Source organism: Plectropomus leopardus, chromosome 19 (assembly GCF_026936395.1).
Source record: "Plectropomus leopardus strain MGB_pleo_1.0 chromosome 19, ASM2693639v1, whole genome shotgun sequence".
Taxonomy (NCBI): Eukaryota; Metazoa; Chordata; class Actinopteri; order Perciformes; family Serranidae; genus Plectropomus; species Plectropomus leopardus.
In genome coordinates this window covers 17,082,188-17,095,564 of record NC_142194.1, presented here as the reverse complement: position 1 = coordinate 17,095,564, position 13,377 = coordinate 17,082,188, and the positions used below count along the sequence as shown (strand labels likewise).

Below are 13,377 nucleotides of genomic sequence, written 5' to 3'. Positions count from 1 at the left end.
AGACCTTAGGGACAAATTATCTTATGGATGCAATAGGCTAAGTAGTGAAGGATCAAATTTAATTTTGTTTCTCTTGTTTGTTATACTTTATATGATATGCTAAGATTACCCTGTTATATTGAATGCCCCCTCCCTTTTTTTTTATTGACACCAACATCTCTTTTCTAAATAGCTACTCCATACCATGGGCAACCATAAATAACACTACTTCTTTTGAGAAAATTAATAAAATATAACCTTTATTAAAAACACTGACTGCACAGGCCTAATTCAGCAGCTAAATACAGAACTTCTGCAATTAAAACTTCACTCTTAAACACAAATGGATAACACTGTGTCATTACGTATGAAACAGTGTTGTATTACAGCATGATAAAGGTTATGCCTGTCCCTTCAGGTGACATGAGCCAAAACTACGCAAATGTCAACTTTGTACATTACTTACAGAAGAATGTTGAGAATGTGGGGTTGGTTTATGACACAATTTTAATCTGTCTGTGTCGACAGCTCTGCTGGTGTTTGGATGAGTTTTGATGAAATCTATACGACCAATAATCTATCTCCTTTCATTTTAAACAATTAGCCAAAAAAGTGCAAGTAGCCCTACTAAGACATTATAGTTTCAAGGCACAGAGCAGACATTTAGAAAGTCTTCTTCAAAAACAAAGCTGGAAGCATTAATTAGTAACAGCTCATTTGATATTTACAGTGTATATCAAGACCTGAGAATGTGAAACTAACTCAGTTGTTTTCTTGCTTTTTTAAAGCTATATTGTACAAGAGTTGCCTTTCAGTGCCAATTGCTGGCAAGTGATAAATACTAATAAATGAACAAGTAAAGGCAATATTAAGTATTTAGTAGACATATTAGAGATTTATTTATGGTTTGAGCTTCTTGTTTTTTTTTCAAATTTCATGTCTCATTCAGCTTTTTCATTCACTTCTGTTTTGTCCTTGTCAAAAGGTGCAAAACAACATCCATCCTCCCTACACTTGAGTAACCAGTGGTTCCCTCAGATACATGTTTCCTCCTCTAAACTCTGTGCTCTGTCCTGTACACAGTCCACCCAGCAGAGTCCCATTCAAAGGGCTGCAGATGCCTTCAATGGCATAATAATCTCCCTCCGGATCTCTATCCCCTTCCTCACCTTCCTCGTCTTCTGGCCCCTCATCTTCCCACAGACTTGTCTGGACATGTCTGTACTCAGTATTATCCTCACATTCAGTCTCCCGATGGTAGAAGTAGCTAAAGTTGGACACAATGACGGGCACTGGCAGAGAGATGGTGAGCACGCCAGCAATGGCGCACATCGAGCCCACCATCTTACCCCACACTGTCTCTGGGTACATGTCACCGTAGCCCACTGTAGTCATGGTGACAACTGCCCACCAGAAGGCATGTGGTATACTGATAAAGTCTGTGTTGGTGTGGTCAGCCTCAGCAAAGTAGATGGCGCTGGAGAAAAGGATGACACCGATAAACAGGAAAAAAATAAGCAGGCCCAGCTCACGCATGCTGGCCCTCAGTGTCTGACCAAGGATCTGGAGGCCCTTTGAGTGACGAGACAACTTGAAGATCCTGAACACCCTCACTAATCTGATGACTCTGATGATGGCCAAGGATGTGGCTGGAGAGGCGTCATTGTCTTTAGCCAGCTCGGTACCCAGAGTAACAAAATAGGGGAGGATGGCACTGAAATCAATGATGTTCATGACATCCTTGAAGAAGTGCGTCTTGCTGGGAGAGCAAGCGAAGCGCATCAGGAGCTCAAAGGAGAACCAGCATATACAGATGGTCTCCACCATGAAAAAGGGGTCATGGAAAACACTGTGTGGAGGAGGCATATTCTCAGATACGTTCTTTGCCTGAGAGTGGTACCTGTAAAAATATTCCTGGAGACAGGACAAACAGAAAAGATAAAGTTAAAAAGTAAAATGGAAGTATAATCATGAAATAATTAAAATACAGTTGTCAAATACAACTGTCATTTTGCAAATTGATCTTCCAGCCCAGATTCTAGAATAAAATTTTGGCATTGTACATTTCTGCAAACCACAGTCAAGTCACATTTATACATTTCATACACTTCAATGTTTGTAAAGTGACAGTTCTGATTAGACTTATGTGACCTGACTTCGTTGTTGTAAGGTGGAGGAGAAGGTGGATGGTGTGACACCAAGGGCAAGACTGCTGCCAAGCCGTCGGCCACTTTTTTAGACCTACAATCAACAAAACTAGGTGTTTTTTTAGACAACAGTGGCATTTCGAGTCATGAAACTGTGGACTTTCAGTCAAACAAAATATTTTTTCTTAATCATAGCCAAGTGCCTAAACCCAAAGACACAAAGTTTCAACATAACATTGAATGTTACATATCCATACTTTGCAGAAATGTACAATTTCAACATGTTCTCTGACAATCGGGTTGGTTCATCAAACTATAGATAATGTAACACAATGGAAGGGGATAGTGCCAATTTACCCTCTTCCCCCCTTTTAGCAGTCTTTATGCTAAGCTAACCAGCTGGAGGGTACAGCAACGTGTTTACCATATATACATGACAACGATATATTTCTCATCTGACTACATATATATTGACACACTGTTTTCATGGTACTGTAATAAAGTACATTGACACTTCAGCATGTTGTCCACTGTCTCATTGGTTCTCAGTTTTGACACCATCATAAAAGTGTGTGACATCTGCGGCTTTACATTTTAATCATAGCTTCCCCTATCTCATTTTCAGTCCACCTGTCTTTCCTTCCTCCGTGTCTGTTATTAGCATTACATTTAAGCATTGGACCGTGGCCGTTTAAAACGTCTCACACTTAACATCAAATTAAAAGTGTCAAAACCAATGATACGGATACACAGGGATCGGTTCAGCAATGCTGTGAAGTATAATATATAAAGTTTCAGCCAGTTTAAATAAACCTAGGGTATTCCTTGTGACTTTTGGTAGCAGGTCAGTGACAGTGTTTATCTCTAAAGGTGGACATCTACGTGTTGATCTGCTCCAAGGGCTCTCCTAAGACTAAATATAACCCCGTGAGATCTCCGAAGAGAAACACGAGACGTCTCGTCGTCCATCTCCACCTTTGCTGATACTATCCCCCTGGCCTCTGAGGCCAAACACCATTGCCAATGCAATTCAGTGGGCCTGCCACTGACTTGGACTGGAGTAAGTTACAGTAGTTTCCTGGCAGCTCGATGTGTAAAGGCAGGCCTGGCCTAGCATAGCAGCCCTGGAGGAATGTGTTAACATGACCCAATGTGCGCTTCTCATCCTGTGAGACCTTTTAGTCTCCGGTTCTAAGCCACCGCATGGCTTTATTGGCTCACCTTTGCTGATGTGTTCGGTCACTTGTGTGACCTTTTATAAACAGCACATAACCATCACCTCTCCTTGTCTTTCCTTTTATTTGTACTCCAGGCCCCCACACGTTACTGCCTGTACCCCTCAGCACTTCCTGAATCCATGTGTATCAAATTTAACAGCCGACTAAAATAATCTCACCATAAGCCTCCCTGAGTCTCTCTCACTCTCTCTATCTGGTCTGCTTCCAGACACATTGAAAAATAGTTGTCTCCGTGTCAGTACCTTTCCTTCTAACAGCGTAGTACTCACCATGTGTTTACGTAAACACCTGCTTCCCATGATATCATGTGTCTGTTTGACCCAGAGAGTCAACACATTCAAGACCTTAAACCCAGGTGGTTTGACATGTCTTTAACAAGTGGCTTTGAATTTATTGGTGTGATATTAAACATAAACTATGATAAGAAAATATAAAATAGATGAAGTGTTAGTTACTTTACAGTTCTTTTCAAGAGAGACTTAAAACATTGAATTCTCTAATGACCAAATATTTTACCTTTGAGCTATTCTAACCATCTCATTATTATAGGATCAGAATCTTGTTATTATAAATACATTGGAAAGGCGTGAATTTATATCCATGGAGCATTCAATATTGGTTAACTGGTCCTAGATTTTCCAATTTAACAATCCCAGGGACTTTAAATCCCTGCACAGTGTTGACTATCATTTCCATACACATAAAGTAACAGTAAAGTTTCCAAGTGTCTCATACCAAAAGAAAGAAGAGCAGATTAAATGTGACTGCACCTTTACTGCCCACTGTCTTATGCTGTAGTCTAGGTTAGCAAAGACTGACACTGCCTTAACTTTCACTGCAATTGCGAGATCCTGATCTCACATTTACAAGACTTTCCTCATGATTATGAGATCAGGTGACACATTGAGACACCTTTCACAAAGTACTTAATCCTTTGTAATCTGGGAAACGTGGTTTGATTTCTTTCAGAAACATAGGGGGAGAAAGGGCAGTTTCACAGTAAATGTCCCACAAATTGCAAGAAAAAAGTAAAAGGTGACAAGAAAATGACCTGAAAATTAGTTTTAAAAAGAAGATGGATAATTAGAAAATTATCACAAAACTAGGAGAAAATGTCCAGAAAACTAAATTTATAATTAGTAATTATATATTAAAATTATGTTACAGAAAAATGTTTTGTACCTTTTACTAATTTCTTCTTAAACTGCCCCATGTTTTAAAATAAATGACACCAATTTACTCAGGTTTCAAAGGCTTGAATGTAACACCCCTATAATGGCATCCATGTCTCCTTCACAAATTTTGGAATCCCTAAAAAAAACTCTCAACGAGGGCTGCAACAACGAATCAATAAATAGATTATAATCGATTATTAAATGTGTTTGCAACGAATAAAATTATCGATTAGTTGAGACTATTAACGCCACATGCAAACAGGAGACGCCGGTGTTTTGAAGAGGCATAGTGGGAGCGGAGAAGACGTTTCATATGAAAACCTTAAAAGTTTGGGAGCACTTCACGTTATGCAAAACAAGGAAGTGTGTGAGCTGCAAAATATGTAAAAGTGACAGCACAGCACGACGGTTATGATACAGCATCTAAAATTAAAGTGAGGAGGAGAAAAGCTCAACGGCAGAGTAAGCCTAATCAAAACGACGCATGTTCAGTTTTAAAGTAAGAAAACCTAAGGGTATGTTCTAAAAGCTGTCAACATTTAGTTTTTGAATTGTTTCATGTTTGATTTTGTAGTTATTATTTCTAATTTAATATTATTTTGACAGCTCAGGGATGCAACCGCCTGTTTATGCATTGCATTTTTTGCACTGTTGTCAATGGTAACCTGTTTTAAATCCGATTAATCGATTAATCCAAAACGATTATCAAAATAATCCTTAGCTGCAGCCCTATTCTCAACCCTCCATCCTTGACACATCTTTGTAATATTCTGTTTCCAAAACATGCTTTAATAACATTTCCTACCTCTCGTGTCTCTTTCTCACTCCTGAAGTCTGGCAGTGTCTCCAGGCAGAAGATGAGGATGGACACCACAATGACCATAACACTGATGATGGCTATGATGCGTGCGCCTGATGACGACTCTGGATGCTCAAAAAGCATCCACAGTCTTCTCTGGATTTCGTTGGATGGCAGCGGCCTCTCCTCCTCTTTTGGAAAACCCTCGTCCTCCTTGAAGCGGTTTATGATGTCCTCTCCCAGCTCGTAGAATGTCAGCTCATCCATGAAGATGTCCAGGGGTATGTTGGCGGGCCTCCGAAGCCTCCCGCCTGACTGGTAAAAGTAAAGAATGGCATCGAAGCAGGCGCGATTTCGGTCCAGGAAGAGTTCGTTGCGAAGCGGGTCAAAGTACCGTGACCTCCGCCTGGGGTCACCAAGCATGGAGTCAGGGAATTGGGCTAAGGTGCGAAGCTGAGTCTCATAACGCATCCCTGAGACATTGATGGCTAGTCTTTCACTCAGCGCCCATCCAGTCCTCCACAGAGACCCAGAACGCCGTCTCTCTTTCTTCTTCTCCTTCTCATTCCCTTTGTTCTCCTGCTCTCCTTTTTCACAGTTGAGCTGGTTCTTCAGCTGTTTGTCGTTCTTGCCGACACTCTCTTTCCCTCTGCCTCGTGTTTCATCGTCCTGTGGATCACTGCTGTCCATTACTGCGTGTATCACAGGCCAGGGAATGCAGCAAACCACTCTTCTGAGAATTCTTCGAACAACTGGACTTTGAAGCAAACCCTGTCTGAAACAAGAGTGATAGCTCCATCAGTGGATTGGATTTTCAGTTAAAAAGCATTACAGGTTACATTAGGGGACATGTTATACAAATCCATTAAAAAAGTTGCAAGATTTTTTTTAAAGTGTCACTTACTTTATGTAAAAGGTGAACTGAGGATTAAAAAAAAACTGACAAACAACAAGCAATGTTAGTACCCAGTTAGTGAAATGAAAGCATTTACTTACTAAGTGTAAAACAGCTGGTAACAGGAATTACTGGCAGGATGAAGAAATCACATTGTTTGTCTCCCGTGGCTCATCACGTTGTCCGTTTTTCTCTCTGTCATCATGTCCGTCTGTCATAAAAACAAAGCCCTTGTTTTGTCTGCCTCTCTGACCAGGTTGTACACAAACTGCGCTTCCAGTTGTTTGCTCAGGGAACATCCGCAATCTTATCCCATGCCTCGCTGCCTCGCGTTGTCTGTCTTGAAATTTTTTGGGAATGCTGTCCTGTTGAAATTCAATATCTAAGCTAGATCCCTCCAACCCCTCCCTGTCCTTTCCCTCCATTTCAGCTATGAGGCAAGACAACCTTCAACCTTCCTATTAAATGTCACCTCTGCCTGGCACGACATGATTTTGCGCCCTCTAACAAGCATGGTACCCTGACTGACAGAAGTCCCTCACTGTTCGTCATTGACTCAAAAGTTTTTGATTTAAAAACAAGAAACAGTTGAACTCAAGTGATAGTCATAGAAAACACATACATAACAAATAGCCTATTCTTTTCTTTTAGTTCTTTTAGTTTTGCATTACTGTAGCAGTTTATACTGGCATGATTCGGGGTATGTTGGTTATAAATATTTCACAAAAGCCCTTTTCTTACTTTTTATAATTACTGAACAAAATTTGTATGTGGTATGTAGACCAAGAGACCCATGATAACATGACCTTGCACTAAATATAATGCAAGAATTCGTTTACAGTTTTGTTCAAACAGCAAGAAAATTTAGAAATGTTGGAAATTTGTTGTTTGATGGTGGAAAGCATGTTGGTAATTAAACCTTTAAAACCTGACCAAATTGGCATTATTTCTTAAAAAAAAAAATAAATCATGCAAGGAATGAGTAATGTGCAACTTAAGCAATTACCCAAATTTAGCGAGAAATTAGCAAAAAGTTAAAAGGAAATGAACAAAAAAATAGCAAAAAAACAAAAATAAGAAAACAAAAATAAAAACAAACACAAACAAGGAAATGAACAGAAAAAAAATGCTAAAAATGTATGTTTACATTGATTACATTTATATTTTTTCTAGATATTTTCCCTCTTTTCTTTTGTTATTCTTTTTTTCTTCTTAAATATAATTATCTAATAATTTTCTGTCTCTTCTTTTAAGCCCATTTTTAGGTCATGTTTTTGTCACCTTTTTCTTATTTCTTATTATTTGCTGGACATTTTATTCTAAGTTGCTCATTGCCATTAAGCCATGTTTTCTTTTTCTTTTCTTTTTTTTTACTTTATTTTTAATTTATTAAGATTTTCTTTTGCGGTTACAGTGTCAGGGTACGACAGTTTGTTTTAATATTATCATTTCTTTAATGTCCTTGCAGTCCAATGTTGTTGGTGGTGTCATTCTGTAGTCAATCCATTTTTCCCATTTTTCCCTTATAACCTTAATATATATGTAATTTTTTTCATTACAAACATTTCTTCCATAATGCACATTCGCTGCTCCTCAGTCAGAAGTTCCGCTTTGTACCATAATCTTGTTATTGCTGTTTTACCTGCTGATAGAAACACTTTAACAAGATACTCATCTTCATTTTGTATGGTATGCTGTGTCAAATTATGAGTATTTGTACATTTTGGAGATCTCATATCCAATTATTTTTTTCAGACTCAACCATATTTTGTCCCAATAACCTTTTAATTCTTGACAAGTCCAAAATATATGTTTATGGTCCACATCCATATGTCCACATAACCTTCAGCATGGTTGCTGTCTCAATATCAGTTTCCCCCTAATCTTTGGAGTTATAAAAAATCTAATTGTGTTTTTCCAGCAAAATTCTCTCCAGATTCTGGAGCTAATGGCCGTGCATGGTGTTTTACATATATTATACCAATCCCCCTCAGTTATTTTTTCCCCTGTAGACTTTTATGTAAAGACTGGTTAGAAAAGTCTTGCACTTATAGGGGAGGGGGGATGGGTGAGAGGCTTATAAATACTCCAACTTGGATTCAGTCTTAGCAAAACCTATCCTACTACAATTGAGTAAACCTTAACCAGAAAAAAAGAAAACATTCCACACACAACAAAGGAGGAGTTTTCTGAAGAAATCAAACCATTTTGGTCAAGTTCAAAGGTTTAAATGCTTGCAAAAGGCATCTGAATACAACACAAGAAAAAAATATGATGAGCCAGGTTTAAGATTTAACCTTTAAAAAGGTTAAAGTTGCAAACTTCATAAACAGTAAGCATGCAAATAGGTGTTTAGTAAGGCTACTGCTGTTGTTTTGCAATTTAACATTCACATATCTACCATCACTCACACCAAAAAAAGCAACAACAACAAAAAAAAAGCTTGAAAAGACCCTTGAAATGTCAACACAGGTTGTTTTTAATGAAACAGGATTTTCCTGCTAACCAACATAACATATGATTAATGTATCACATACTTAATGTAACATGTAAATATAGAATTTGCAACTTTACCCTTAATTTGAAGCCAGGAACTTTCTGAGCATCCTTCTTGTAGCCAATACAGTTTATGGCGTAGCACAGCGCAGGTGTAGCCAAAGACACCCACTGTGGCTTGATCAGCTTCTTCATCCAGCTGAGCACTGGCACTCACCTGTAAGGATAATTGAAACAAACCTGTGTTATCTCATGTTTTGCTTAGTAGATAGCATTGCTGGTGTTTTTTTTGTTTTTTTTTTGCAGTTGTTGCACTGCAACCTAAGTATAGCCTAGCTGTCATGTTAGCATTGGTATAAACTAAGTTTTAGGTTTAGTTTATTTAAAAGGGACAGTGCAAATTAATAAATACATAAAGTATAAAAATGCCAATGTTACAGTTTTGCTAGCTTTGCAGTACATTTTAACCCTAGGCTAGTGATGAGTAACAGAAGGTAAGGCAAGGCAGCTTCATTTGTATAGCACATTTCGTACACAGGGCAATTGAAGGGCTTTACAGAATAATAAAATATAAAAATATAATAAAAGATACAGATTTACAATAAACGAGAAAGAGACAATATAAAAAGTTAAAAATCAATTACTAAATTACTAAAAAAGTGCAGACAAGAGGTGCAAAGATAAAAAGATAATTTAAAATGATTTAAGATCAAATTTAAAAATAAGTTGGTAGTCAGCAGGTGGAGTAGGCAGTGTGAAAAGGTAATGTTTTTAGCTTTACCTTAAAAGTGATCAGAGTCTGGGCTTGACGAACCTCATCTGGGAGTTTATTCCAGGTTTGTGCTGCATAATAACAAAATGCTGCTTCACCATGTTTAGTCCTGACTCTTGGGACGCTCAGTAGGCGGGCCCCTGATGTTCTGAGGGTCCTTGAGGGCTCATATGTCACAAGCATGTCAGAGATATATTTTGGCGCTGATTGATTGATTTGTAGACAAGCAGTGAGATTTTAAAGTCAATTCTCTGAGTGACAGGAAGCCAGTGTAAGGATTAAAGAAGGTAACTTAGAGCAGCAAAGATATCTTAATTCAGCAGGAGTTGTTGTTGAGAAATATCATTATTATAGGAGGTTTATTTTTTTCCTCATGGGTAGTTTCTGCCTCATGATCTACATGGAGACCTGGTTTCAAGGAGACTTCCCCGACCCCCTGGACCAGGTACAGGGCTTCTCACATGTTCGTTTGGTCGGGCATATTAACTCGGGGAAATCCAGGGGGGGTGTAATTTGCGTTTATGTTAAGGACTCTTGGTGCAGGAACTACACAGTTAAAGAAACAGAGACTATGGGAACATACTAGTTTGTGTTGTGTATATCCTGCCAAGTGGGAATGCATCTAAAGCCGTCTCACTTATAGCTGACTGTGTTCATGTGCAATTGGAAAGCAAACCACATGCACCTATTTTTGAAATGGGGGACTTAAATCATTGTAAAATGGACAATGCTCTTCCTGGTTGCCAGCAATATGTCAAAAAAAAAACAGCACACGAAAAAATAAGATACTGGACAAGTGCTATGGCAATATTAAAGATATATACGCTGCTAAAATCAGACCGCAACACAATTCAGCTAATTCCTACTTTCAGGTCTGCTCTAAAAAGCAGCAAACCTGTTACAAAGTGTGTGGCAGTATGGGAGTAGGAGGAGTTAAATGGTTGCTTCCTGGCCACAGACTGGGATGTCTTCTTTCAGGACAGAAATATTGACAATATCACAGAGGCAATTACAGGATATATTCACTTTTGTGTTGACACTGTAGTGCCATAAAAGACCCCAACAATAAGGAGTACATCACATCACACTGGAGATCAAGCATTGCATCAGACGCAAAAAACAAGCTTTCCTGAACAACAACTCATTGGAACTGAGGGCTGTTCAAAAAGAATTCAAGGGAAAATTAAAGGAAGCATGAGAACAACAATAGCCTACACGTAGGGGAGGCTTTTTCAACCAAGAACAACAAAAAGCTGTGGGATGCTGGGAAAAACACAACAAACTTGAATTTTGACAGCAGAGGGTAGCATGTACTTAATGAACTGAAAAAAGCGAATGAACTCAACAACTTTTACAAGCGTTTTGACTGTGTTGGGAGTGATGGAATTGAGCAATGTGTAAATTTGTTAAATACAATATCATGCAACTCATCAGATATAATTGTAATTGATTGAGGTGCTGTGGCCGAGGTTTTTTAAAAAATACACACCAAGAAGGCCTGTGGGCCAGACGGTATTTCACCCCTCCTTTTTAAAACATTTGCCAATGACCTGACCCCAGCTTGGAGTCCTCTATTCCAGCTCTCTGCTGACACACATACGATCCCGAATTTATGGAAAAAAGCTGCCATTATCCCGGTTAGAGAGAAGCCTTGTCCACAAAGCAATAACGATTTTATAAAAGTAGCATTAACATCTATAGTGATGAAGGCACTAGAACGCATTATGGTAGGTAATCTTCGGGGTGAAGTACAACATCTCTCAGACTCCTGCCAATTTGTGTATAAGTCTGGTAGAGGAACTGATGATGCTTTAAACACTACTACACATTTTATTTGGAAACATCTTGAAAATTCCACTGCCTGTGTTAGACTTTTGTTTATGGATTTTAGTTGCACATTTAATACCATACTACCTCTGATCATGTTAAAGAAGTTGAAGCAGATGGAGGTGAACCACTACATAATCAGATGGTATTTTGCTTTTCTTACAGGTAGACAGCAACAGGTGAAAGCTAACTCAGCTCTCTCTGACACACAGGTTATAAATCCTGGGGCTCCTCAGGGCTGTCTGAGCTATCCTCTCCCTTTCACACTATACACACAAATGACTGCAGGATTCAGCATATGACAAACTACATTATTAAGTTCTCCGATGACAAAGCCATATTAAGTCTACTAACAAAGGATTCAGATATTGCTGTGTATAAGTCTGAGATAGAACAAGTTGTGCAGTGGTGTGAGGGTTACAACTTGACTTTAAATATTAACAAAACAAAAGAAATGGTCTTTGACCCCAGGTCTGTTGGCGACCACAGCCCTGTAGTTAGTAATGGGGAGAGAGGGGAGCAGGTATTAGTGTTCAAGGTAGCAATATATGTGATATCTCCTGTAGGTTATATGAATTGACTTGTGTGGAGTGAGTGGGCATTTATTAGTATTTTGTGAGCATTTATTAGGTGTGGGGCATTTGTGCAATAACTTGTATAGCACTTTGGTGTAATTATCCTTGTAGAGAATCTATGCAATTTTGGGCATTTTGCAATACTCTTGGGGTGTATGAACTGGTGGGGATACTGTGGATTAATTGTAGTCTGATTGTGTGTGTGTGTGTGTGTGTGTGTGTGTGATCATGCTGCCTGTGTTCTCTCGTCCTAATGTGTCGATCCGAGGAGGCTCCTGTGTGTTAACTGTAGTTTGACTGTATATTGTGTGGCCATGGGGCCTGGGTCTCTCGGTTGTTCAAGACAAATTTCTCCTAAGAGAGACAATAAAGGCTAACCTTATGTTGTCTTATCTATTTTTTTCCCAAAGTACAAAATAAAGCACATGTAGAGCAATAATATGACTGTATTGTTGGGTAAATGGGCTTACCTTTTTAACATTTGCAGAGCAACATAACTAATGCAACATAAGCTGATGTATGTTTTGTTTTTCTTTGTTTGTTTGTTTTTTCTTTCTTAATTCCTGAAATTTTGAGCTCAAGTAAAATTCAACCCTTGTCTGCCTCCTCTTCACAATCACTTACAGGTCAAGATCAGCCCACGCCTGTCTCCCAGTCTTCCTCACAGGATTGTTTTGTGATGCTTTTGGGGGCCCTGCATCCATCGCTCTAATGTAGTTAAACATGCCAACATTTACCTTGGTTTTCCAGAGGGTGGCAGTAGGTTGATCGTGGTCTTGTGTACTGTATCTTGTGACAACTATAAAGTGAGAATACAACACAAGACAATAAGAGATCAATTATGGAGACATATAATGTACTGACTGACTGATCTCTCCTCTCTCTACGTCTGCTTTTGTCTCCATCTCTTATCTCTCTCTCCCTCTTCCTCTCCGTTTTGGCATCCAAAACTTGACTTTGCGAGACTTGGCCTCGGCAAATCTTGCTATCACATTTCATTTTTCTAACGTTACTGTGAGCAGGCGGCGCGGCTGGCTGCTCGTGTCTGTGACAGACAGTCCCGCCGGCACCGCTTAGAAACAAGCTAGTTACCTTTGGCAGGTTTGTTAAAAACTCCTGCTTTTTCTCCCTCTTCTTCATTTTCTTTGAACCGCTCTCGTAACTTCGCTTCATGTTTTATCTCGACTGGTCTCTCTGTCCGTGTTGTTTTTACATGAATTGAATTTCAGCGCGCTGGAATTACTTCCGCATAAGCGCTGCGCAGTACGGTGATGCGCATCAAGGAATAGTCCATGTAGTGCCTATTGAAGAGGGGGGAAGGGGCAGACCGACTCCGACAAGAAGTGAGTTATTTATGAATTAGGCATTCCGCTATTGCTATTTTTGCGAAGGGAGTTTTTGAAAAACATAGTAAATGGGCAACAAAAATAGGGGAGAACATTTTATGGGGTCCCAAAGGGCATTTTATGGGGCT

At 39.1% G+C, this 13,377-nt stretch overlaps 1 protein-coding gene across 5 annotated transcripts; it reads right to left on the bottom strand.

Moving 5' to 3' along the window:
* Positions 1 to 222: 222 nt before the first annotated feature.
* Positions 223 to 13,232, bottom strand: LOC121959359 (potassium voltage-gated channel subfamily A member 7-like). Of its 5 annotated transcripts, XM_088070201.1 has the most exons (7): positions 12,996 to 13,232; positions 12,641 to 12,702; positions 9,511 to 9,658; positions 8,808 to 8,946; positions 6,335 to 6,444; positions 5,345 to 6,113; positions 223 to 1,893 (listed from the first exon to the last, which is right to left on the bottom strand). In XM_088070201.1, the coding sequence occupies exons 6-7, from the start codon at positions 6,026 to 6,028 to the stop codon at positions 988 to 990; spliced, it is 1,590 nt and encodes a 529-aa protein (XP_087926327.1). In that variant the 5' UTR covers positions 6,029 to 6,113; positions 6,335 to 6,444; positions 8,808 to 8,946; positions 9,511 to 9,658; positions 12,641 to 12,702; positions 12,996 to 13,232; the 3' UTR covers positions 223 to 987. The 5 variants fall into 5 exon arrangements, with proteins under 5 accessions (XP_087926327.1, XP_087926328.1, XP_042364566.2 ...); XM_088070202.1 differs by having other exon boundaries at positions 5,345 to 6,109; positions 9,511 to 12,702; XM_042508632.2 differs by lacking the exon at positions 9,511 to 9,658.
* Between the last annotated feature and the right edge of the window lie 145 nt (positions 13,233 to 13,377).

Excerpts from the sequence above, each read along its gene's own strand:
- LOC121959359 (XM_088070202.1), bottom strand. The coding sequence starts at position 6,028 with ATGGACAGCAGTGATCCACAGGACGATGAAACACGAGGCAGAGGGAAA. Across the intron at positions 1,894-5,344 it reads GTGAGAAAGAGACACGAGAG|GAATATTTTTACAGGTACCA; the intron begins GTAGGAAATGTT and ends TCCTGTCTCCAG.